Source organism: Bos javanicus, chromosome 24, assembly GCF_032452875.1.
Source record: "Bos javanicus breed banteng chromosome 24, ARS-OSU_banteng_1.0, whole genome shotgun sequence".
NCBI classification, from domain to species: Eukaryota; Metazoa; Chordata; class Mammalia; order Artiodactyla; family Bovidae; genus Bos; species Bos javanicus.
The window spans coordinates 61,107,017-61,134,825 of record NC_083891.1 but is presented as its reverse complement, the minus strand read 5'-3'; the positions used below and the strand labels follow the sequence as shown (position 1 = coordinate 61,134,825).

At 45.1% G+C, this 27,809-nt stretch overlaps 1 protein-coding gene across 4 annotated transcripts in view; it reads right to left on the bottom strand.

Annotated features, from left to right (window-relative positions):
* Window positions 1-27,809, bottom strand: part of PHLPP1 (PH domain and leucine rich repeat protein phosphatase 1) — a 219,374-nt gene that overhangs the window by 72,071 nt on the left and 119,494 nt on the right. For all 4 annotated transcript variants that reach the window (XM_061400373.1, XM_061400374.1, XM_061400375.1 and 1 more), the window contains exon 4: window positions 17,536-17,702. In XM_061400373.1, coding sequence (XP_061256357.1) covers window positions 17,536-17,702 — 167 coding nt within the window. The remainder of the gene's footprint in view (window positions 1-17,535; window positions 17,703-27,809) is intronic.

Genomic DNA, 27,809 nt, shown 5'->3' with positions numbered 1-27,809 from the left:
ATGGACTGTGGCCCGCCAGGCTCCTCTGTCCATGGGATTCCCCAGGCAAGAATACTATAGTGGATTGCCATGCCCTCCTCCAGGGATCTTCCCAACCCAGGGAATGAACCTGGGTCTCCTGCATTGCAGGTGGATTCTTTACCATCTGAGCCACCAGGGAAGCCCTACTTCCTTCCAAATCTCATCCTCCTGAGATAACCAGTGTGCAGATTACATCCCTCCAAAGCTTTCTTCCTTCTAAAACACACATATGAATAAACTGGAGATAACTTCCCTCCCTACTTGTTGAGCGGGATTGTACCACGCACTTTTCCAACTTCCTTTCTCACCTAATACAAGTCTTCTCTCTGTGGCAGCGCCTACAGGTCTGACTCACTCTTCTGAGAGCTGCACAACACGGAGCACGAGCGCGCCAGCTTCTGCTCCAGCGCTGCGCCGACCAGCACCGACTACTGCCAGTCGTTTGCTGGCAGAAATAATTCAGCCTATTTGTTTGTGCATCCGTGATTTTTATTTTGCAGGGTTTATGGTTGCCCAATGCCATGGATATTTCTGAAACCCAAAGAGCTCTAAAAATTGAGAGATTTTTCTTTGATTCATGTGGTGGCAAAAATGATCTAAAGTGATGTGAATATTCATCTGTTGTTCCCTTAGAAATACAACGGTGTTTGCTTATGGAGTGTTTTCCCAAACCTATATATTATGCAGTATATGTACAGTATTATCTTTGAAAATCTCTGAAATCTGAGCCACAAATAGCCTCAAGAGTTTTGGATTAGAGATTGTGAACCTGTATTTCTAAAAATATAACTGATGGGTCTAAGAGTATGTACAACCAAACATTTTTAAATTTTCTCGTTTTTATACGACTTTTAAAGGTTACTTTCCATCCACAGCTATCACAAGGCATTGGCTGCACTCCCCGTGCTGTGCACCTTTGAGCCTGTCTTACACCCAAGAGTTTGTATCTCCTACTACATGCTTATTTGTATTAATACATACAGCAAAAAATATCAAAAGTTGTGGAAATTCACACTCCCAGTCGCAGAGGGTTTCTTCCTGCACTGTCTCCACTGCCTTTAATGTTAGCCGCCTTTGTTAACGTTAGCTTTGCTGCTAATCTGATGGGCAAAAGTACCAGCTCATTTCAACGGCTCTTTCTCAGTGAAGTTCATCTTTTCGTGAAGCTCACCTCTGGAATCAGCCATATTCTTGTGACTGCTTTTCTCCCGGGCTGTTCGTCTTCTACACAGTAATTTGTAGGAGCTCCCTGAATACCACGTACCGTTCGGTGCTGTGTGCTCCACGCGAGTCGCGTGATACTCCAGCCTACAGCTTCATTTCTCCCTCTGCTAACGCTGACTTTAGCCACACAGTAGTTTTATTTGTTCAAATTTGGCAACTTTTTCCTTTGTGGAATCTATGTTTTTCACCTTGCTTGAGAAAGCCCCTCTTACCCGCAAAGTGGCACAAATATTCTCCTGTATTTCCTTCTAATATCTATATATTTTTTACATTTAGATTTTAATTTCACCTAATATTTATGTTCAATGAAGGTCCAAGTTGCTTTTTTTCTGTTTTTCTGGTAACTAAATATGCCAGTACCATTTATTAAATAAACCATCCACTTGGATTTCTATTCAATTTAAATAAATTTCATGCACTAGGGGAAGACAATAAAAAGAGAAAAGTGTGGTGCTGTTCCAGTAAAACAGACGAAGAAAAAGGCTTGGGTGAAAACCAGTTGCATTTATTGTTTCTCTTTTCTTTTTTCCCAAATGCCTGTATTTTTTTGTTCTTCCTCACAGCCCGCCTTGTGGCCCTGAGTCAGCAAAATGCTTTAATAAAGTTATTAGTCAGACACAGTAACTTTCCTCTTTTAGCTTTAGAAGAAGAAATCTTGGGAAGGATGTAAAATGTGCACTGAAGTCCTTTCTTCACGAGAAATGTTAGTTAAGTCAAAGAATGAAAGAGACATCACTCAGCGGCTTCCCGCTCATCCTCCACAGACTCCTCAAACTCAAACTCCTTCAATGTGAAACTGTCCTGGCTTATGAACTTACTCCCACATCCTGTTTTAATATTTTTTGCCCCCGTCCAGGAATGATATAGGGCAACCTGGACATGCTATAATTATAAGAAAGAAAAATAATTTGACAGACACTTAAGAGTCTCTCTTCTCCTGGATGATGAAGAAAAGAGAGAATACATTTTGCCCCATGTTCTTCTCGGACTCACCTGCAGCTGTGTGGCATGAGAAACATTTGAGTCTTTGGGCAGCTGCAGAACTGCTGGGAACTTCCACTTCAGAAAGCATGACTCGGCTCCTCGGAGCATCACACTCCTCTCCGCACCCCTGAATCGTACTGCCCTGGCACCAAACTCTTACTGTGACTTTTCCATTCATTTCTTAGGGCGGCATTTTTCCCTGCTGTCCCCTTACAACTTCGGAAACGAAGCCGCGTACACACAACATTCTGTTCCGAGGCCTGAGTGGCCTGCTGGCTTTGTTTATGGTTAGCACCCACTAGGGTCCTTCTGGGAAGCTCAGCGCAACTAATGCTAATGGAGCCCACTGCCAGCTTCTCAACAAACAGATGGGTACACAGCGAGAGACTTTCTGTTTTGGGGCTCCAAAATCACTGCACATGGTGACTGCAGCCATGAAATTAAAAGATGCTTGCTCCTTGGAAGGAAAGTTATGACCAACCTAGACACCTTATTAAAAGAGCAGAGATATTACTTTGGCAACAAAGGTCCATCCAGCCAAAGCTATGGTTTTTCCAGTGGTCATGTATGGATGTGAGAGTTGGACTATAAAGAAAGCTGAGCGCCAAAGACTTGATGCTTTTGAACTGTGGTGTTGGGGAAGACTCTTGAGAGTCCTACGGACTGCAAGGAGGTCCAACCAGTCCATCCTAAAGGAAATCAGTCCTGAATATTCGGGCTGATGTTGAAGCTGAAACTCCAATCCTTTGGCCACCTGATGCGAAGAACTGACTTACTGGAAAAGACCCTGATGCTGGGAAAGATTGAAGGTGGGAGGAGAAGGGGACGAGAGAGGAGAGGATGAGATGGTTGGATGGCATCACCAACTCAATGGATGTGAGTTTGGGTGAACTCCGGGAGTTGGAGATGGACAGGGAGGCCTGGCGTGCTGCAGTCCATGGGGTCGCAAAGAGTCAGACATGACTGAGCAACTGAACTGACTGAACCGGCTTCTCAACATTCAAGCAAAATAAATGGAAACCACCCCATCTTAGTCCTCACCACCGTAAATGACTGTCAGTATACGCAAAACAACCATAACACCTTCTCATAGGACTAAAAAACAAAAATAAACACATGCATGTTTTTACTTGGATAAAATTTAACATTTATGGCCACAGAAGGATCAGAGCAACATTTTCTTAAAAACTGCTGCAGATGTTAAAAAAGCCAAATAAGTAAACCAAAGCTACTACACACAGACATCATTTTTCCAAAATAACCATCGAGGAAACAAGGAGCACTCAAGTGTGGGCAATAATTCCAATGTTCATGCTGCTGTAAGGGCAAATTAGAGCATTCCCGAAAGAGAGAAATTTTTACTTTAATCTTCCCTTTTAAGAATAATTCAAACAAGAGGCATTTATTGGCTACTTCCTCTGTGCCAAATCCTAGACTCAGTTAACCCTATGGATACAACAGCCAACAAGACAGAGTTCCTGTCCACAGCAAGGGGAGGAAGCAGCATGCCGGAGCAGGCTGCTGTGAATCCAGGAATCACATTACACAGAGGACCACCCCAAACCACAAGGCGGTAACCACGTGGAAATAGCAGTCACTAGCTCACAGGAGCTCTGCACCATCTAACTCAGGAAAACAGTAAGTCGTAAGTGGCATGAAGCTGTCATTTTCTGATTCTTTCATAAACTGGCAAGACAATTAAAAAAAGGTATCTTAAGTTACAGTTAAACATCTCTCTTATCAAATAGTTTCTCATTTTATCCATGACTACATTTTGTCATTTTTCTCACCAACAGATCTGCCCATAGTTAGCCAATTTCATCACGACACTATTCGAAGGATGTTTAACACTAACCACCACACTATCCTGGAGAAGGGAATGCCTACGCACTGCAGCGTTCTTGCCTGGAGAATCCCACTGACCGAGGAGCTTGGTGGTCCATGGGGTTGCAAAGAGCGGGACACGGCTGAGCAACTAAGCACAAAAGCCCCCACTAGCAGGACAAATAAGAAACCATTTCTGTAACAGGCAGAAAACAGACAGCTATTTCTACTCTCAAAGCAGAGAAGACCCACACAGTATACTTGGATAAAATCCCAGGTGAGTCACACAAGGATATGTAAAAGTGAAAACCAGGTGACGTCTCTTGCAAGGATATCAGATTACCAAAGGAGACGGTGAACACAAGCTAAGGCTGGAGAGAAGACTTATGTCATGGAAACACGCTTAGATGTGAAACGCTTAAAAGTCTGTATCGCGAACAGACCAGGAATATCTGGTATTTAAACAGAAAAAAACCTAATACCCAAAGTTTAGTAGGTATAATAAAAATCTGATCCTAGGACTGAACCATTCACTCACTGGACACTTTCAGAGTTTGCATTGGGCACAGAGGTGTGTGAGGCATGCACATGTGTGAATGAGGCATAGCTTTCCCCTTAAGGACCTGGACACAGCTTGGGAGCGAAGCTGCTATAATGAAAAGCAGAAGATGAAAACGTACTGGGAAAAAAATACCGCGAGTGCTTACAGAAATGTCACTTGTCTCAAAGGGACATGAATAGGCAGATGGGGAATCTAAAAGAGAACATTCAGAAAAAACAGGGGTGCGACCGTGCCTCCGACGTCAGGAAGCACTGCTGGAAGGCAGCGGTCTGCCCCGTCACCAGAGGTTCTGAGTCAGCAGGTCTGGGATGAAACCCAGGAATCTCTGTTTCTAGTAAATACCCCAGGTGATTCTGATGTAGGCACTGCACAAATCACATTTTGAGAAACACTAATTTGGAGGGCAAAAGCTCTATTCCTGGAAAACAGTAAGCAAGTACACTCTTAAGCAGAAAGCAAGCTGTGGTTGTAAAGGATGCTTAAAGACTTTTCAGAGAGCCTCGAATTCCAGATGAAGACACTGCTATTCACCTACGGAAATTACTGAACAGGGATATAACCTATCTAGAATGCACAGGTTTGTGTGCCACATGAACGAATGACCACCATCCTCTCCCTTCTGGTGCTTCCTCTACACACACACTGGGGTGAAAGTAAGGCTTCTAGCAGAAATTTTTAAACTGGAGGAAAGAACAACTGTTTGGAAAGTCAGACCTTCCCTTAGGTTTCTTGTTAATTTCGAGTCCCAAAGACATCACCAGGGCAGGATGGGCGTGCCGGCATCGGGAGGCCTCCGTCAAGTGCCCTGCCAGCTCCAGCACCGGCCTAACCCGCCATGGAAACGACGGCGGGAACCCGACTGCTCCAGGGGACAGTGAGGGACAGCAAATCACAAAATTACACTCAGGACCAAGAGAAACCCTCGTGGGCCTTTGGTTTTCCAGTTCCGCGTGTGTGCTGTCAGAGGCGCTCCAGTCACCGTGTGCGTCTGACGTGAGGCAGGGGAGACAGGAAGAAAGAGGAACACCACTGGCTTCTATCAGCAGCCTCAGGCTAGCGACTGAAACCTGTTTCAGAGTCACCAGTAACGATGTTACTCATGTTTCCAAGTCCCCAATTACGATGATATTAAACCATCAACAACCACAAAATTGGCCCACTTGCTGCATGCTTAACCTGTCCCCTAAGAGCTAGGCAGGGGGGAAAGTTGGTTTCCACGCAGAATAGCAAATTTCTGCAAATATTATGTTTAACATTAAACTCTAACAGTTGAAACTTGAGAGTCCAGTAAAGAGCTCCTCGAAAATAAACAGAAAAATAGAACCGGCCAGAATACAATAGCCTTGCTGGATTCAAGCCAAGGGTTCTGAAGATTCCTGCCCACTTTTTATTTCAGTGGGAAAAAAAAAAAAAAAGTTAAAGAACATCTTAAAGGATCCCAAGAAGTCAACAGAGCAAACCGAATTTAATGCAGTCTGGTTAATAAATAAAGCTTTTGTTTCTCTCTGAGCTCTCTTCTAAACACACTGTACGAGGGAAGAAGAAAATAGGCTATTATGGCCAGGAATGAGGCTGGGAGCCGTAGCCAAGGAGGGCATCCTGGGCTGCACAATCACAGTGCCCCGAGCTGTAAGCAAAGGCTTTCCTTTGATCAGACGCTCAGGGAAGGAAAAGGGGAACTGTGTGAGCTAGAAAACTTCCCAAGAGGATCAAAATTCCATCTGAAAAGCAAAGCTGTGTAAGAAAGGAACATCCAGTGTTGGGAAGAGTTAACTGGAGGAAGGGCATTCCATACAGTCTCTGAAATTCCTTAAACACTTGGCAAGTCTTCCACCAAACCCAGCAGTGGAAATTCCTTCCTGAAGTTTTCTCTCCTTGAGCAGCAACTGTGCTGTGTTTTGTCTCTAACGCATCGGCTGTGCCCCTTCTTCAGCAATGAGCCGCTCCTGTTCGCTTGTAGCATTTTTTATATGACAGAGCATCTTCACAGAAGCGGAAACTGTTCTGAGTACTGCAATCTATGTTCGGCAAATAAGCTGAAAAAATATTTTGGCATGCCACTCCCGATTCCACTATGTTAATGAATTATCACTATTTCCACTAAAAGTGAGTTTTCAGGAATCACTGACAAAAACAAAAATTAAAATTTCTCTTTCTATAAAGACCTGGAGATTTTGGTAGGGATAGGCAATTAAAATGACTAACTGTAGCTCTACAATGTCAAGATCCCCAAAAGAACAGAGCAGGAAATAAGGTCACTTGTTTTTCATTTCATGGAGACTCAAAATGTAGCAAATTGAGCTTTCTAAGAAGAAAAGTACTTGATAAATGCCAGGCATAATTACGAGTTTCTCAATGTTCATTTCTTTACGGCTTTCATTCTTTTACACTCACATACTTGCACACCTAACCCAACTTCATTCCTTCACTCCCATCTGAAAAATTCTCACCCCTCCCATCTCTCTTATCTTTTCAGCTAAAGGAATTACACGTCTAATCAGACAACCTTTGAAGCACCATGGAAAAGCGACCAGAAACATACACATACAAATTATTACCATCAAACTCTGCTTCTGAGTTTCCTCTGACCCTGCTCTCTGTAAGCACGGCACTGGACTGTCACCGCCGAGGAGCTCTCTGACAGACGCCCCCACAAACTGCAGACCTGTCGGCGCAACACGACCACTCATGAAACTTTAACAAGGGCCAGGTTCAGCTCTTTTAATGTAAAAGTACATTTCAAATGTTTGAACACCAAAATCATTTAGTATAAATAAGTTCACACTGCTTTGATACCGTGTTCAAAACAATAAAACTAAGACAAAGGAAGGAAAATTATATTCCTTGAATTTAAGCCAGCAAAAACTTGTCCTCTTCATTGACTTTACAAAGAAACTTAATGTATTGTATTAACAATCTTAGGACTAATACCACCTGCAACACCTAAGCGGAATACAGTTAATATAAGTGAAATAGTACCTACTAATAAACAGAGGTCAATGACGCACCGTAATTGTTAGTCACATACAGAATCCGGGAAGAAACCACTGAAACTACCAAAAACGACTCTGGTTTCACCTCTCCTCGGTCTTTGAAAACTAACTGAAGAGCTGCAATGCCAACAGAGGAAAAACAGACACTCGGAGTTCCAAGAACAATGCTTCCTCTGAAGCTGCTGGCCTGTGTGCAGACAGCAGCACGCCACCTTTCCATAATGAGAATGCTGCTGCAAACGCCGCTTTAGATGCTCTGTGAAAACTGCTCGTTTGGTTAAGGTGAGAATTTGCAATAGAAAGAATAATTAGGGGGATATGTGGTTAAAAGAAGTCTCACAACGCCTGTTATAAATGCATTATATGTAAAGTTTTTCTCTGGATATCTGCCCTAACACTGTAACCTAGAAATTCATCCCTTGAGATTTGGTAAAAACTTAAAAATAAATTATCCTTTGGTTCTTCTCTAACATATTCCCTGTGAAAGACACACCTGAGATGAACAAAAATTCCTTCAACATGCAACTAAAAACAAGAAATTAAATATATGGCATATCTCAAAAATACCATACTACCTGTACGATCCTAAATAAGTCACACTAGCACTTTCTGAAGTATAACTGAGTTATAAATATATATAATTTCAATTTCTAGTACTGAACACCTGTGTGCATGTACACATATAAACTTACTACTTTGAAAACTTAGCAATAAAATCCTTCACGGATAATGGGGATGGGAGACCAAAATCTCAGATTAGTATGTGGTGGTAAAGAAATTGGTTTAAAGCCTAGGGTTTTTTGTTGTGGTTGTTGTTGCTTTATTTTGTTTTTAACAAAGGGCAACACAACATCATCCTCACAAAATGCTCAGACCCCACAAACCAAGCCCCCTCAGCCTGTCTCCCCCACACATAACGTCACAGAAACTTAACGAACCTTGGCTAGCAGTGAAAACCTGAAAAGTCTTCCCCCTTAAATCAAAGTTACAGCTTTATATTAAAACTACATACTATACAGTGCAAGCTGATAGTATGTAACTGGATATGTTTTGTTCTGCTTTTAAAAATGCAAATGAAAGATGCTGGACCTAAGTACGTACTACACGACTCACAGATATTATGAACAGAAACAGGCAGAAGCACTGCGTGGTGTCAGCAGTGGGGACAGCGGTCACCCTTGGGGCCGAGAGGAGGGCACAGGGCACCAGGAACCGACTGCGCAGCACGCGCACCACCCACACGTGCTCACTCAAACTGCAGTTTCGTTATACTTGTACGAAAAGACTTTCGAAGAGTATATAAGGAATAAAATGAGACCCCAGGTCCTCTCCCCAGTTTACTCCCTGAGGAAACTGAACCCTGGCTTGAAGACATCAGGGGACGCAGCGAGCACTGCTCTGAAAGCAGGGGCAACCACGAATGCACACACTGAGCCCCAGACTCCAGCTCCGCCTCCGCTTCACCCCCTGGGCCCGGCATGCTCTTCCAGGCGGAAGACCAAAGCACTGCCCTGAAGAACACTGCTGCTGCTGCTGCTAAGTCGCTTCAGTCGTGTCTGACGCTGTGCGACCCCATAGATGGCAGCCCACCAGGCTCCCCCGTCCCTGGGATTCTCCAGGCAAGAACACTGGAGTGGGCTTCCATTTCCTTCTCCAATGCGTGAAAGTGAAAAGCGAAAATGAAGTCGCTCAGTCATGTCTGATTCCTAGCGACCCCATGGACTGCAGCCCACCAGGCTCCTGCGTCCATGGGATTTTCCAGGCAAGAGTACTGGAGTGGGGTGGCATTGCCTTCTCCAAAAGAATACTTACTCACCCCAGAGAGAAGACCCACAGATACTGTCTTTGGAAGTTCCCCAACAAAGCCACAAGGCTCACCCTCGACAGCCCTGCCGTGAAGATGCAGGGAGGACCTCGCCCACAGACCTCGGCACCCAATTCACTTCTCAGGGGCTCCCATTAAAGAGGAACAGACAGCGAAGGATCACTGTGCGTGCTGTCACTTCACTCGTGTCTGACTCTGTGCAACCACATGGACTCCAGCCCGCCAGGCTCTTCTGTCCATGGGATTCTCTAGACAAAAACACTGGACTGGGATGCCATGATCGCCTCCAGGGGATCTTTCCAACGCAGTGATGGAACCCAAGACCCTTGCGTCTCCTCCACTGGCAGGCGGGTTCTTCACCACTAGACCACCTGGGAAGCCCGAAAGGATCACCAGTGAGGTAACATGAGAGTCAGACACCGACACAAACAAGAAAAAGAAACCAAGACAGCAAAAGATGCATCGTCAGAAAAGGAAGAAGTGCACCCATTGTGGGGAAGGGGGGGTGACGGTGGGGACAGAATGCTGCTAAAATGCACACTAAACACACAAACAAGAAAGACCTCTTGAAAAATAAGGACAGCAGAAATTCAGAAGGTTAAGATAAAGTAGAGAAATGTTGTTAAGAAGTAGGGTATTAAGAAGAAAATTAGAGCATCAGAGGACAAACGAGGAGGTCCTGCCTAACAGGAATTCAGAGGAAGAATCAGAGGAATAAAAGAGAAAATAAAATGGGAAGAAACTACCACAAAATATGAGAAAGTTTTCCAGAACTGAAAGACATACTTTTTTTTTTTTTTCAGATCAAGTGTTCATCTTAGTGGCTGAAATGAACAGAGTGCCAAAAAAGAAAATCCTAAAGGAGCCACCCCACGCCCGAGCTCAGGGGTGGTGGCTGAGAGGAGCTACCCAGGGTCCGAGGTAACGAGCAGCAGCTGCGCTTTGCTGGAGCAGCCATGAAGACAGACCCCACGTCCAAGGTAAGTGAAACCAAGTAAGACGGTAGGCACCGAGAGAGGGGATCAGGGGACAGACAGACTGAAACCACAATCACAGACAACTAGCCAATCTTATCACATGCACCACAGCCTGGTCTAACTCAGTGAAACTAAACCATGCCATGTGGGGCCACCCGACGGATGGGTCGTGGTGGAGAGTTCTGACAGAATGTGGTCCACTGGAGAAGGGAATGGCAAACCACTTCAGTATTCTTGCCTTGAGAACCCCATGAACGGTATGAAAAGGCAAAAAGATAGGACACTGAAAGAGGAACTCCCCAGGTCAGTAGGTGCCCAATATGCTACTGGAGATCAGTGGAGAAATAACTCCAGAAAGAGTGAAGGGATGGAGCCAAAGCAAAAACAATACCCAGTTGTGGATGTGACTGGTGATAGAAGCAAGGTCCGATGCTGTAAAGAGCGATATTGCATAGGAACCTGGAATGTCAGGTCCATGAATCAAGGCAAATTGGAAGTGGTCAAACAGGAGATGGCAAGAGTGAACATCGACATGCTAGGAATCAGTGAACTAAAATGGACTGGAATGGGTGAATTTAACTCAGATGACCATTATATCTATTACTGTGGGCAGGAATCCCTTAGAAGAAATGGTGTAGCCATCATGGTCAACAAAAGAGTTCGAAATGCAGTACTTGGATGCAATCTCAAAAACGACAGAATGATGTCTGTTCGTTTCCAAGGCAAATCAATATCACAGTAATCCAAGTCTATGCCCCGACCGGTAATGCTGAAGAAGCTGAAGTTGAACAGTTCTATGAAGACCTACAAGACCTTCTAGAACTAATACCCAAAAAAGATGTCCTTTTCATTATAGAGGACTCGAATGCAAAAGTAGGAAGTCAAGAAACACCTGGAGTAACAGGTAAATTTGGCCTTGCAGTACAGAATGATGCAGGACAAAGGCTAATAGAGTTCTGCCAAGAGAACACACTGACCATAGCAAACACCCTCTTCCAACAACACAAGAGAAGACTCTACACATGGACATCACCAGATGGTCAACACCGAAATCAGATTGATTATATTCTTTGCAGCCAAAGATGGAGAAGCTCTATACAGTCAAAAACAAGACATGGAGCTGACTGTGGCTCAGATTATGAACTCCTTATTGCCAAATTCAGACTGAGATTGAAGAAAGTGGAGAAAACCAGTAGACCATTCCAGTAATACCTAAATCAAATCCCTTATGATTATATAGTGGAAGTGAGAAATAGATTTAAGGGACTAGATCTGACAGACAGAGTGCCTGATGAACTATGGACAGAGGTTCATGACGTTGTACAGGAGAAAGGGATCAAGACCATCCCCATGGAAAAGAAATGCAAAAAAGCAAAATGGCTGTCTGAGGAGCCCTTACAAATAGCCATGAAAAGAAGGGAAGCAAAAAGCAAAGGAGAAAGGAAAGATATACCCATTTGAACGCAGAGTTCCAAAGAATAGCAAGGAGAGATAAGAAAGCCTTCCTCAGCGATCAATGCAAAGACATAGAGGAAAACAACAGAATGGGAAAGACTAAAGATCTCTTCAAGAAAATTAGAGATACCAAGGGAACATTTCATGCAAAGATGGGCTCGATAAAGGACAGAAATGGTATGGACCTAGAGAACCAGAAGATATTAAGAAGAGGTGGCAAGAATACACAGAAGAACTGTACAAAAAAGATCTTCATGACCCAGACAATCATGATGGTGTGATCACTCACCTAGAGCCAGACATCCTGGAATGTGAGGTCAAGTGGGCCTTAGGAAGCATCACTACCCACAAAGCTAGTGGAGGTGATGCAATTCCAGTTGAGCTACTTCAAATCCTGAAAGACGATGCTGTGAAAGTGCTGCACTCAAGATGCCAGCAAATTTGGAAAAGTCAGCAGTGGCCACAGGACTGGAAAAGGTCAGTTTTCATTCCAATCCCTAAGAAAGGCAATGCCAAAGAATGCTCAAACTACCACACAATTGCACTCATCTCACATGCTAGCAAAGTAATGCTCAAAATTCTCCAAGCCAGGCTTCAGCAATATGTGAACTGTGAACTTCCAGATGTTCAAGTTGGTTTTAGAAAAGGCAGAGGAACCAGAGATCAGATTGCCAACATCCACTGGATCATGGGAAAAGCAAGAGAATTCCAGAAAAACATCTCTCTCTGCTTTACTGACTATGCCAAAGCCTTTGACTGTGTGGATCACAATAAACTGGGGAAAATTCTGAAAGAGATGGGAATACCAGACCACCTGACCTGCCTCTTGAGAAACCTATATGCACGTCAGGAAGCAACAGTTAGAACTGGACAGGGAACAACAGACTGGTTCCAAATAGGAAAAGGAGTACGTCAAGCCTGTATTATTGTCACCCTGCTTATTTAACTTATATGCAGAGTACATCATGAGAAATGCTGGGCTGGAAGAAGCACAAGCTGAAATCAAGATTGCCGGGAGAAATATTCAATAACTTCAGATATGCAGATGACACCACCCTTATGGTAGAAAGTGAAGAAGAACTAAAGAGCCTCTTGATGAAAGTGAAAGAGGAGAGTGTGAAAGTTGGCCTAAAGCTCAACATTCAGAAAACGAAGATCATGGCATCCGGTCCCATCACTTCATGGCAAATAGGTGGGGAAACAGTGGCTGACTTTGTGTTTCTGGGCTCCAAAATCACTGCAGATGGTGATTGCAGCCATGAAATTAAAAGACACTTACTCCTGGGAAGGAAAGTTATGACCAACCTAGATAGCATATTAAAAAGCAGAGACATTACTTTGCCAACAAAGGTCCGTCTAGTCAAGGCTATGGTTTTTCCTGTGATCATGTATGGATGTAAGAGTTGGACTACAAAGAAAGCTGAGCGCTGAAGAATTGATGCTTTTGAACTGTGATGTTGGAGAAGACTCTTGAGAGTCCCTTGGACTGCAAGGAGATCCAACCAGTCCATTCTAAAGGAAATCAGTCCTGGGTGTTCACTGGAAGGACTGATGTTGAAGCTGAAGCTCCAATACTTTGGCCACCTGATGCAAAGAGCTGACTCATTTGAAAAGACCGTGATGCTGAGAAGTATTGGGGGCAGGAGGAGAAGGGGACGACAGATGAGATGGTTGGATGGCATCATCGACTCGATGGACTTGAGTGTGGGTGGACTCCGGGAGTTGGTGATGGACAGGGAGGTCTGGTGTGCTGCGGTTCTTGGGGTTGCAAAGAGTCGGACACGACTGAGCGACTGAATTGAACTGAAAACCTCTTTAGGGTTGTTTAAAAAAAAAGAAGAAGAAAGAAGGTGTACAAGGACAAGGCTCAGCAGAGTGTAACGCTTTTCAACAGCAGCTGTAGAAGCTAGAAAACAACAGTGCACTGGCTTCAAAATCCTGAGGAAACATGTTTTCCCATCCTGAAACCAGTCACATTATCAAACACATGAGAAAATATTTTTAGAGATACAAAGTATGTAATAAATTTGTCTCCCATGTCCCCTTTCTCGGGAAGATCCTAGGAGATTTTCCATTAAAAAGGAGGAGTAAACCAAGAAGGGATCGCGAGATACAGGACAACATATGGAAAGCCCCAGCGAGACGAGAAGGGCGTCATCAGGAAAACGCTGAAAGGCACCCCCAGGAGAACAGGCGGGCACCAGACCCCCTAAGCAGCAGCCATGCTGGCTCCAGGAAGGAAGCAGTCTCCAGGAAAAGGGCGTTGAGAAGAGGGTTCGAGTTCTGTCACCTGAACAGCACGAGAGAAAAGGAAAAGGACACTCATCTCTACGCTACCATCCAGTCGCATTTAAGTGCCTTAGGGATGAATTACAGTTGCATACTCGAAGTGACGTCAGCCTTCAACAGCGACTTAACCGAACATGGACACCTCCACACCGAGAGGCTGAGGGGAGCAGTGGTCGGGGCCCGGGCTGAGCGGCTGGAGACAGGGAGGAGAGGCAAATCGCCATTTTCCACAGCGATGTCAACTGCGGTCCAATAACAAAAAGTTCAAAAACAGCAGCAGATAGGTGGGAAGATGGAGAAGACAGCAAGCAGGGAGCCCCGAGAATCAGAAGCAGCTGTCTAGGGGGCAGGACATGGTGTAAGGAGGGGCTGGAGTTCCAAGCACCTGTGTCTTGTCTTACTGCAAGATTTCTTAAAAATTTATATAAAATATTACTTTCATGGGACAAAAGTTTAAATTTTTTAAAATGCAAAACAAAACCAAGACAGGCACAAAATAGAAGGCAAGAAAACTAACGAGGGTGAACTGCAGTGGGAAAATGACAGCAAGATGACCATTTCTCCAGTTGCTGCAACAGTTCAGCTGAGAGCTGACAGCTGGTTGGAGAGGGTGTGTGCTGAGAGATGGGAAGCAGAGGAAAAGGGTGGATGCACTGAAAAGCTATTTACAGATTTGGAATCAACAGATATGGGGGATCAATCAGGTGCTTCTAAAAGCACCAACAGGCAAGGCAATGCTCCTCAAGATCCCTCTACCCAGAGATTTATTTATTTAGTCCATAAATGCTGACTCTTTGGGGCTATCATATTCCCCTATGCTATTATAAGCATTTTTATTTTCTTTTTGTTTAGGCTTTAATTTGGGGATTATAATGAAATACACAAATAGGAAAATACAGAAAACAATAATGATCATCCAAGTATGTACTATTCAGCTTTTCAAATATTAACATTTTGAACATTTTGCCTATTTGTCTCTAATTTTTTTTAAAGAAATAAACATTATGGATGTAGTTGAAACCCTCTTCAAACCATTCCCAAATCACATCCCCTTAACTGGCTCCCAGAAGGTAAATGTTAATCTGATTTTGGCATTTCACATCTTCCTCTACCTCGTTTCTAAAATGAAAGTATTGGTTTGGATAAACTGTAATGCCCCTTTCTGTTCTAAGATGGCAGGACTGAATAGCATGATGCAAAATTCTTGATGGGAAATACACAAGAATACTTCAAAAACAAATTTTCAAATGCCCCAAACAGACTAAATGATGATATTGCTATGCTATGCTAAGTCACTTCAGTCGTGTCTGACTCTGTGTGACCCCATAGACGGAAATTGATGATATTACCCTTTAGCAAAAAAAAAAAAATCACAGTAACTATTACAGGAGAGTCAGTAAAAATAGTTATTATCAGTGCATAGGGCATATAAACACCTAAGTTTGAGAAGTTCCCTGTGGTTCCCTTTCACTGTAACCGAAGCTCCAGGGAAGAATAAGGAAGTGCTTGAGCACACCTTTCTGGGCTCTTACTGTCCAGGGAGCCAATTCACTGAGGCACCAAACTGTCCCCACTGTCCCAGGACTCTTCTTGGCCAGTCCATCAGAACCAAAATACTCTTTCAAAAAATGCATAACACCAATTTTACTTTAAAATTGCCCATTTGGGGGCAAGAAAGTTATTTGTATTACATCTCGACCCGTGTGTGTGCCTTCTTCACTTTCTGGGTGATACAACATGAAGGGCACACAGAGCGCTCGGCCACCTTCAGTGCCGTTCAGTGTGCCGTTACCCACGGAAAACGCTTGTGCGATTACTGAGTTGTGAGCCAGACCGGTCACAGTGTTCACGGACACTGCTTTCAGTTCAAAGCACGACCGACAAGCTCAGTGCTCAGACCTGGGCACTTGGCGGATGCGTTCTCCACAGGGAAGCGGGAAGGTCACTTCACTGACAGCATTTGTTGCCAAGGGGAGCCTTCAAGCTTGGACTGAAATTTAAAATGCTGGAAAACTCGTTTCCCCAGTAAGCCTGACAACTTCCCAATACTTCAGGATTTTTTCTGATGAGATCAGTGGTGATATTAACAACGGCCTCGAAACTGCATAACGAAGAATGTTAACATTTGGAATATCTGTATTATCCCAACAAACCAGTATTTTCCAAATGACCAATACTTAATGCATTGAAATGATGTATGGGCAAAAATCCATTCGAAGTGCGAGGAAGACCAAAGTATCCTAATGTAAAAGAATTTTAAAAGTCTACTGAAAGGGTTTTACATTCCGCATTGAAATCCACATGTAAGAAATTAGCACTTAAACCCTCCTGCAATGCAGGAGACCCAGGTTCAATCCCTGCGGCAGGAGATCGCATGGCGAGGAAACGGCAACCCGCTCCAGTGCTCTTGCTGGCGGACGACAATCCACAGGGTCGTAAAGAGTCGGACACGACTTAGCGACTGAGCACATCAAAGAATACTCACAATCATCCGAAAAGACAACTGAAACACTCTTCCCTTCTCTAACATATCCACACAAACTTCATATTAATACTTCATGGATTATTCTTTCTGGATGTTAAAAATCATAAACACATAACCACAGTGGTTAATGATCATAGCTAAATCTCTGATCATTAACAGGCATTTACAAACAAATGAACTATTCGTTCTTTCTTTAAAAGTTATATCCTTCTGGAGTAATTGTCTCATATATTTGCAACAAATACGTAAGCATCAGAGGCTTTATTTATTCACCACAGAATCAAGATTGATCACTACTCAAAAAAAAAAAAAAAAGAAAGAAAATGAAATTAATTTGGTAAATCCTTCAATCTGTTTCAGAAAGATGTAGGTTAAAGTCCCTGCCCTCTAGTTATAAAAGAGCAGACCCTTTTCATTTACCATGTGACTCTTGAAACCTAGACGCTAATCACCCAGATGATGTGGTATTAATGGGTTTAAACTTTAGTTCTTAGATTTCGAAGAAAACATCTTATCATGGAAAAAACTGACCTTTCTGTAAATTTTGAAAGAAGTATCTGACCAAACCCCTATAGTTCAGAAGTAACACACCAAATATTAACTTTTCCCAGACGCATTTGTAGATTGGTTAAGAAATACAAGTGGTTTAGGCGAAGCGTTCTTCTTGCACAAATGTATCCAGTTAATGAATATCTAAATCATTCATGAAAGGCAGGCACCCTGAAAAAAATCTCAGAATGAGAACTGACAGTGTCTTCACTACCAAAGTCCTATGACCCAGCCTCTGAAAGAGAAAGGTTCCCCACTGTAGCTTTTCCACTAAGAATAGTCAAGAAACAATCAGCAGCTGGCACCTCCTCCCCTTCCTAATTATCCACCCGCTTCTGCATGCTCACCGTTGCAGTTCGCTGAGCCCCCGTGCAGTTGGTAGACTGGGATTCTGCCTTAGAAAGTTCTGTTTTAAATTGAGATGAGTGAGGTCTTGGCTGTAGAAGAGGTTGGCAGGCAGATGCTCCAAGCTACAACAGGAGAGGTCCACTGAGCTAATGCGCTGCGATGCGACCTACGGGGGAGAAAAGCCACAGTTCAGTTTTCACAGCATCCTTTGCCCTGTGACTGCTTTCCACAGACAGAAACAAGATAACCTCATTTGGGAACACAGACTCGCTATGCAATTAGCACCATTATTCAAATCTAAACCAAGAGTGTTTAGACAGAACTGAGCAAAGTATTAAAGCATTACCAAGGGAGGAAATCGTGTCCCTCCCTGGAAGGTGCTGACAGTAACTTAGTATAGGAGACAGGTGACAAAGAGCACAGGTTATCCTGCCAGGTGGAGTGAGACCCATAATCCCCTTCAGCTATAGGGGTCATGTTCCCAAACACATTCACGGTAAGAGAATTCAAAGCTAAATAATGTAAGACCTTAGAGTAGACACCGGGTTGGAAGATAGACACTAAGATCTAGGCTGAACTTAAACAAAAGCCCTTGTAAATACTGATTTAAAAACAGCACAAAGCAAAGCACGCTCAGTGGCCTTGCACGTATGTTTAATAATAACAGCAGCACATAATCAGATTCCACTACTGCCTGTTGTAAATTTTTCAGGTCATGTCTCCCACAGTGTCAGTTTTGCTTCATGTGGGTAATCTAAGAGAAATTTACTGTACGTCTAAATGTTTATCCACATATTCAAAGTATCCCCAGTTAAATGACTCCCACGATAGCCAGAGTCCCAGGGCTACAGGGCATGCTGGAGGCAGAAACAGCTCTGGGCACCCTGCACATCTCTCTCTCGTACGCTGGGAACCACGGTGCCAATCTACACCACGGACACGGCTTCAGGACCGCTGACACAAAGCTTGGCTCCTCTCGCCTCACCAAGGCTGTGGGGTCACTGTTCTAGGATCTGGGCTGATGCCTCCTCACGCTCTATCTTCACCAAAGCTTTACGGCAAAAACGCCACTGCTTGTCTGTGATCAGTTTGATGCCCTTTTCTATTACCAAACCCCAGCTTCACTCTTCCGTGATTACAAAAGGCAGCAGAATGTGGTTCTCAGGGGGGCTGGCTCTGGTTCCACCATCCCGAGCTGAGAGAAGCTGAGGGCCCTGCTGAGCTCTCCAAACTCCCGTTTTGTCACCTGTTCAACAGGCATTAAGACGACACCTACGGCTACACAGCTGGCTCAGAGCCAGCACTCCATAACTGACGACTGCTGTGATTACTTCCAATACATCTTACATTCACCAGAACCCGCATTCTCCTGACGCTAAAAAAGGTATTCAGGAGTAAATCTGCATGACAAACACTCTGTTGATGGCACGTTTGAGGTTGGAAAGGAACTGTGAAAGCTAAGGGGACTGTGAGATGGAAAAGGGCTGGCAGGGTTCAACTCAAAAGATTTTACAGAGTCAGTCTGAGTTCACGGTTCAGCAATTTCATCTTCCCTTGAATTTTCACCCTTAAGAAAAAGAAAAATCCCAAACAGGGCTAGGTCACCCACGCAAATCAAATGATGTGAAAAAAAGGCCAGAATTTAATGCGCCTGCAAAGCAGGTGCAAACATGCCACGGCCACACAAGATTCCCTGGCAGAACCCATTTACGGGAAGTAAGGTTGAAAGGATTACTCGGACTCATCCATCCAGGCGAAAACCTGTGGTGAGGACGTAATGGTGTGTCAGGCCTTCCATTTCCTGAGGGACGGGCATAGAACAGACACACGGCGGCCGAGTGAGAGCACCTCACGAGCACCTCAGGAGGAGGGAGAGCACCTCAGGAGCAGGGAGAGCACCTCAGGAGCAGGGAGAGCACCTCAGGAGCAGGGAGAGCACCTCAGGAGCAGGGAGAGCACCTCAGGAGGAGGGAGAGCACTTCAGGAGGAGGGAAAGCACCTCAGGAGCAGGGAGAGCACAGTCTGTCGCTGCTGCTTTGTTCAGTCACTTCGCTGGGTCTGACTCTTTGTGACCCTGTGGACTGTGGCCCGCCAGGCTCCTCTGTCCATGGGATTGTCCAGGCAAGAATACTGGCGTGTGTTGCCGTTTCCTTCTGCAGGGGCCTTCCCAATCAACGCACTCTGACCTGAGTTTCAGCGATCATCAGGGCACGGGAACAGAGCAGGGCCTCAGGCGCCACAGGAGGCCCCCAGAGGCCCCGATGGGCCAAGCTCAGGTTGGAGCTCACGGGGCAATCTGTGCTTCTGCCCGCCCCAAATCCTTTCCCACTTCTTCCCGTAACAAGCCTTCAGATGCATGAGATCCTGGTGGGAGCTGCAGGGGTATGCTTGCAGCTCCAGCCATCCGAGCCACACTGCTGAGCCTGCAAACTGATCGAGCTGGGACTGGCATGTGACCCAGGCCAGGCTAATTCAAGGCCTTCTCTGGGATACATATCCTGAACCCACAAGAGAGAGCGAGTCTGCCACTCAGAGCTGCAGTTAAAATGACTAGACTAGATTTCTATGTATCAACCTGGATTGATTAAAAAAAAAAAAAACCTCAAGCCCAAAATAAATAAATCAAAAAATGCAAGCTGTAAAATTTTACATATAGTATAATGTCATGTATGAAAAAAATTTTAACACAAACACACATAATGATTCCATATATTATGCATGAATAGTTACATGTGCAATAAAGCTACACACCATACATTGGTCAGTCCCAGGTGGCTTAGATGGTAAAGAATCCACCTGCAATGCTGGAGACCCAGGTTCAGTCCCTGCGTTGGGAAGATCCCCTGGAGAAGGGAAAGGCTACCCACTCCAGTACTCTTGCCTGGAGAATCCCATGGACAGAGGAGCCTGGTGGGCTACAGTCCAACTCTTTGGAGTTGGACACGACTGAGCGACTAAGCACAGCACGTACACTGACCATGTCAGATTAGTAACAGTGACTGCCTCTAGGGAAGCAGGGAGGGCAATGGAAATAGGAATGGAAAGACAGGAAATCTGGAATGTATCTATGTTTATTCACTTTATAATAATACAAAGTATGAAGGAACTGCATCTTCCCAGATGGCACTAGTGGTAAAGAACCCGTCTGTCAATGCAGGAGATGCAAGAGACACAGGTGTGATCCCTGGCTCAGGAAGACGCCCTGGAGGAGGAAATGGCAGCCCACTCCAGTGTTCTTGCCTGGAGAATCCCATGGGCAGAGGAGCCTGGCGGGCTACAGTCCATGGGGTCGCACAGAGTTGGATATGACTGACCTAGCATGCACGCAGGTCAGAATGTCAGACAACCAGGAACTGTCATATCAGTCTTTGTGCTCTTCGTGTGTGTGCGTTCAACTGAGAAAAAAGCAATGTAATCTCAATATAAAAACTTCAGTGAAAAGGTAAGGAGATCCTGCAGCTCCTTTGAGGTCATGGTAAAGATTCCGGCTTCAGCAAAATGGGCGGTCGTGCAAAAGTTCCAAGAAGAGTCTCTGTCTGACTGTTAGGTTCACAGAGGGGGACTCAGCCCGTCCCGTTCACAGCAGCCTGTGCCTCGCGCTGAGTGCGGCCCTCGGGAGTGCTTCCCGGGAGGATGACAGGGCACTGCTTCACCGCCCTTCTCTCTCAGCAGCCGTCAACTGGCTGGGGCGTTCCTCCTACAGGGACTACTCTGCAGAGGACACATTCCCTTTCGGCTGAAGCATCAGGCTGAATAAATACTCTCTCTGGACAACTACAAGATAATGATTAAATGTCAAGTCTGATTTGATTTCTTTCCTCATTCTGGACCGCAAGCCTGTTTCTGCTGGAAACCAGGGGGAGGACGGCGCAGGATGAAAGCCCAGCAAGCAAGGGGTCTGTGGAGCTCACGGCAGAACAGGGGCAGGGATGAAGAGCAGAAACCAGACATGTCCTGACGGCAGTGGGCGGCCAAGACGACCACGAGAACCGAACCGCGAGTGGCACCTCTGCCCTGTGCCAGGCCCTGCAATAAAGGAGATTTAAGGGCTTCCCCCTAGATCAGCCTGGGCAGGTAAGGCCACCATCACAGATGTTTTGCACAACTCCCAAATGAAAGAACTGTCAGTACGTCTAACCAAAGGGGCTGTAACCTGCCTACATGGCGCCTATTAAATCTAAGATCCTCCTCAAGATAAGAAATAGAAGAAATGAGAAAGCCACCTCTATACACCTCGCTTGGAGAAGGAAATGGCAACCCACTCCACTGTTCTTGCCTGGAGAATCCCAGGGACGGGGGAGCCTGGTGGGCTGCCGTCTGTGGGGTCGCACAGAGTCGGACACGACTGAGCGACTCAGCAGCAGCAGCACACACCTCACAGCAAGTAGCCTTTTATTGTGGTTGCTGTTCAGTCGCTTCAGTCGTCTCCAGCTCTTTGCAACCCCATGGACTGCAGCATAGCAGGCCTCCCTGTCCATCACCAGCTCCCGGAGCCCACCCAAACTCATGTCCGTTGCGTCGGTAATGCCATCCAACCATCTCATCCTCTGACATCCCCTTCTCCTCTGCCTTCAATCTTTCCCAGCATCAGGGTCTTTTCAAATGAGTCAGCTCTTCGCATCAGGTGGCCAAAGTACTGGAGTTTCAGCTTCATCATCAGTCCTTCCAGTGAACACCCAGGGCTGATCTCCTTCAGAATGGACTGGTTGCATCTCCTTGCAGTCCAAGGGACTCTCAAGAGTCTTCTCCAACACCACAGTTCAAAAGCATCAATTCTTCAGTGCTAAACTTTCTTTATAGTCCAACTCTCACATCCATACACGACAACTGGAAAAACCACAGCCTTGACTAGACGGACCTTTGTTGGCAAAGTAATGTCTCTGCTTTTTAATATGCTGTCTAGGTTTGTCATAGCTTTCCGTCCAAGGAGCAAGCGTCTTTTAATTTCATCTTCACAGTAACTCAGCACAATAAGGACTGATCTCCACTTCAAAGATGCAAGTTGAAGGGTCGGCCCAAGGTCGCATGGAGAAAGCCCAGCCACACAGAGTCTGAATGACAGCCTTAAGTTCAAGTGCCACCCAGAGGGAGGCTCCTGCAACTGCCACGGTCCAATCCTAACAGAGCCCTCAGCCCAGAGCAAGGCGGTTTGATGTCATTCCTCATAGACAGGAGTGAACCATATGTGAACGAAGTCAGGTTTCAGAAGATCAGGTCCAGTCACCATGGCTTGGGAAATCAGTGCTAGTTTGTATTAAAAATGACAAAAAATTTTGAGGCTAATAATTTAGACTCAGTAAATCAAATGGGATATTTTCCCCCATGAGCCTATACACGTTGGGAAATACATTAAAATGCACATGAATCCCAACCATAGCTTCTCAGTGGTAAAAGAATCCACCTGCCAATGCAGGAGATGCATGGGACATGGGTTTGATCCATGAGTCAGGAAGATCCTCTGCAGAAGGAAATGGCAACCCACTTCAGCATTCTTGCCATGGACAGAAAATTCAATGGACAGAGGAGCCCGGCGGGTACAGTCCATGGGGCTGCAAAGAACTGGACACGACTGAGTGCACACACACAGCCCAGCCACTGGCTCAAGAAGTCTTCTTTTCCAGCTTGAGGGTTGGAACATATGAACACATATGAACAAAAAGCTCCCTGGGCCCTCGAATTATTTCCCCAAACAACACTGCAGACTAACCATAAAAAAATGGTAATGTGAACAACAAACTTTCCAGATTACCTACTAGGTTTCTATGCAACTCCACCATCCCACTCAGCTGGACCCTTTCCTCGATCGTCTCTCTGCCAGCTGTTAGGAACCTTGCATCAGCGATCTCTGAGTCTGGGTGCCTCTCTCCTAGCCTTAACCCATCCCTGCTCTGTGCTTCGGAAATTATCATCCTCCTTTTGCAAGAGGCCTGCACTCTATGTCACTCACATTTTTCTTACCATTCACTTAGTGGACAATTATCTTTCATAAGCAAGGGAAAGTTCAGAATGACAACCAGATGAGTTTTTTCTCCCCACTATAGTGAAATACTATTTATCCTTATTATGCGCAAAGCAGACTCAAAACCAAACAAAATGATTCTGAAAGGCGTGGTTGAAGCAGCTGAAACAGCATAAATAATTCCGCTGTGCAAAGTAAAATATTGCTGTACACTGGCTTTATGAGTCATTAATTGCTCTGGCCTAGCCTTCGGTGGTTTGGGAAATTATGCCCTGGCTATAGGGAGAGTCTCTGGGGAGTTCACTAAATTTCTGTAAAGAATTCTTAACCTTAATTTACTTAGTTTTAATTCTTACCCCACTCCCCCCTTCCAAATGCTTTGGGAAGGCATAAACATGTAGGAGAATATAAATTTATAATAGTTTATTCATCTTTACTAGCTAAGTACTCTAACGACTTACTTTCAATTTCATCCTCATCAATAAAAGTTTTATAATACTTGAAATCAAAGATTTTCTCATTTTAATAAACTTTAAACTGTCACTGCTCCAAAACATGAAATAATTTCTTTAAAAAAAAATTCTACAAACACACGAAATGCCTTGATTCCAGATCTTTTCTCAATGACCTCTCATTTCTTGAACCTGCATTCATTATCATTTCATAAAATCTGCTTAACAGCAGATGCAGAAAACCTTCCTATAAAATTAATTACAATATATACATTAATAATGTCCTCATAGGGGCATATCAAAATACCGATTTTGGATTTATTAAGTTCTACCTGAAGTTCTGATATTTTATTGTTTCTTTAGGCTTCCCTGGTGGTTCAGATGGTAAAGAGTCAGCCTGCAATGCAGGAAACCCAGGTTTGATCCTCGCATTGGGAATTATTTCTTTGCCTTAAATGAGTAAATGATATGAAACAGCTAAAAATCCAAGAAATAAAATACACAAATTTACACAGTATTCTAAACCACCAGATGTAATCAAATAAACGAAGACAAAGAGGATGTGGAGAGGCCGTCACAGCCAAGCACAAAGGCGAGCAGGAACTCTGAGTGGGCGCGAGTGTTCCCGAAGGGGGCTGTGAGTTTCAAGAGTAGGCTTCCTAAGACTGTAAGGGACCTGTTAACTGTAGTTAAGAGACCAAAGAATAAAACAGTACAGAGAGCTGCAGGCTGGAAAAGGAAAGGAGGAAGGAAGGAGAGAGAGAGAGAGAAAGAGAAGAGAAGCGTTAGACAGATGACTTACTGACAGGTAAGCACACAAACGAAAGTCACTGTAAAAGGACCAGGGTTTAACAATAAAGCTGGGCTTCCCTGGGGGCTCGGCACTAAAGAGCCCGCCTGCAATGCAGGAGACGCCAGAGACGCGGGTTCGGTCCCTGAGTGGGAAAGAGCCTCTGGAGGAAAAAATGGCAACCACTCCAGTATTCTTGCCTGGAGAACCCCGACAGAGGAGCCTGGCGGATTACAGTCCACAGCGTCACAAAGAGTTGGACAAGAGTGAAGTGACTAAGCACGCATACCAATAAGGAGAAACAGTTCTGAGAAATTTAGACCTAGAGCTCCTGCTGGGCGTCCCGACCTCTCTGCCAGGTGAGTGAAGGGGAGGGGGGTCCCGTCAGCGTGTTTACCACCTGCCTCTAGGAAACAGCCCCTGGACTGATCATCTTCAAAACACAGGCCCCTTGAGGGCACAGATACCTAACAAGCATAATTCAAAAAGGCACGTGCAATGGTGCAGAGGAGCAGAGGGCACAGACCCGGAGCCCCCGGCTGTCCAGCGCTGACGGTCCCCTCTCGGGACAAGATGGACAGGTCCTCACAGGCCCCCGTGCAGACTGCCACTACACCCCCAGGAGCAGGCAGAGCTGTGGGACGTGTCCCAGGAGCTCATGGGACGGTGGAAACCAGACACGCAGGCCTGGAGCCTTGTCCTCTTGGAGCCGCACGCACGGTGAAAGGCTCGGAGAAGGTCCCCAAGGCCTCCAGCATTGCTCATCGGGTCTCCAGGCTAAGAGTGGCTGCCTTTCCATACACAGAAATCCCATTGTGTTTCTCGGTAAGAACAGAAAAACAGGACTCGGCTTGGGTGGAGATCAAATCTGAACTCAGAGTTCCTTCCTCATTTCCTTATTGGCAGAATACATGTAAACAAGCTCCTTAGAGTGGGACCACTGGAGAGCCTGTGAGCGCTTCCCCAAGGGGGGCCACTCCTCCACAAAGGACGGGGAAGATCGCTAACCACAAAAATCTTACCTTCGAACTTTCTATTATAAGAAATAACAAATTCACATTAAACAGAAATATTTCTAAATAGTCTAGAAGCAAGCTACTTGGTTTTCTATTTAAAATACAAATTATACAAACACCTCAATGTTTAAGTTCCAGTCCAACATACAAGGTCTGGTATGTTTAACCTGGAGAGTTCACTGGTATTTTTTCAATTATTCTAGTATTCCTTACTTTATAAAATAAATCAGACCAGTGGGTAGAAGAATTTAACTCTTCAGAATAGTTGCAGATAATCCAATACTCTGGGTTACAAACACTGGCGTCTTCCAAGGTAAGTAAATATATCATGGAAATTAAGACTCCATGTATTTATTTGGGGGGGGGGGCTTCCCAGGGGGCGCTACTGGTAAAGAACCTGCCTGCCAACGCAGGAGACATGAGATGCAAGTTCGATCCCTGGGACAAGAAGATCCCCAGAAGGAGGGCATGGCAACCCACTCCAGTGTTCTAGCCTGGAGAATCCCATGGACAGAGGAGCCTGGTGGGCTACAGTCACAGAGAGTCAGACACAACTGAAGTGCCTCGGTTCACATGGACACACACCATGTATTTTTACACTGGTCTAACACTCAGATGAAAGTGACTGAACTTCAAGATATAATACGACCAGATGCAGAGATCTGGTTAACCATGTATGATAAGTTCCTGATGCAGCCAGACTTGACCGGTTTTGGAAGAGGTAGACAACAGCAGTGCCCTCAACACCAAAACCGACTTAAGCTGCCTTGAGTGACTCAGAAGGCATCTCAGACCTCCTAAGTCCCTCCTGGTCATCCTTTAGGAAGGTCAGTGATCCGTGCAGTGACGGTGCTCAGGTGCCCTCAGCAGCATTACAGACAGCCTATAAACCACCTTCTGCTCTACTGCTGAACGGCCTGGAGGCTACCGACAACTGTGCACACGAAGCCCTGAACCTTCCCTTTGATGTTTTCAGTAAATAAATCTCAGTTGCTATTTGAAGTTTGGTTTGTTTCGTCCCTTCAGGTGGCTGTAAAACACTGAAGTAAAATAAAAGGAAAGGAGCAAGGCAGCAGAACTCCCTGCATGAAGCGATGCTGGGCTCCTCACACCCCATTCCCTCACGTGAGACGGCGATGACGACATCTCCTCAAGGGCTCCTTCCTTCGGCTCTGAAGCCCGGCCCTGTACAGTGTCGTGAGTACCTGCCTTACAGGGACACTGTGGCGCGTCCAGAACGGGCCTTGGCACCCAGGAAGAGCACCAGAATGCTAGTTACCACCATTTGCTGTCACTGTTACATCAGCTCACTTGGCTAAATGACCTTATTATTAACAAAACATACCTATTAACAATTTGGGGTTGGGGAGGAACAAAGAGTCTTTTGATTCTGCTGCTGACCTCATGAATGAATAACTCACTCACTCATTTTGGAATAACGTCTAAAGAATAGTCAACAGTGGACGCATCCTCTGTGCTCCAGACGGTATGGCAAATCTATCAAGAAACTGCAGAGTACCCAAAGGAAAACGGAGAGAAGGAATCTGGGCGCCAAGTGATGAGGGCATTGTTGCAATTATCAGAGGTGTTTCTCCGAAAAGTAGATTGCCAAGGCATGGGGGAAGGCGTAGAAACTTAAATAGTTAAGAGGTCATCAAACAGGAGAGGGACTGCAATGATCACCTTGGGTTAAGCCAGAGCAGTGAGCCAAGGGTACAGGGATGAAGACCTCAGCTCACTTCTAAGGAAGAGCTGTCTTGTGAGACACCGTAGGTCTCTGAAAGGCGGTAGCCCTTTTTATTTAGGAGAGAAGTCAGTCGCAAGTCCGCAAGGTCCTTCTCAAATCTTAAATGCTAAGTCACTCAACTAAGAGACACTTGATGATGACTAGAACTTAAGGTTAAAGAACACTTAAAAAAAATAAAGTGGCAAGAGACCGTCTTATCTCTCAGTCCATCTCCTGGCCTCACTGTGAGGCACGCAGGGTCTTATTTCCTGATGGGAACCCAGGCCCTGCAGTGGGAGCCAGTGGTCTTAACCACTGGGCCGCCAGGGA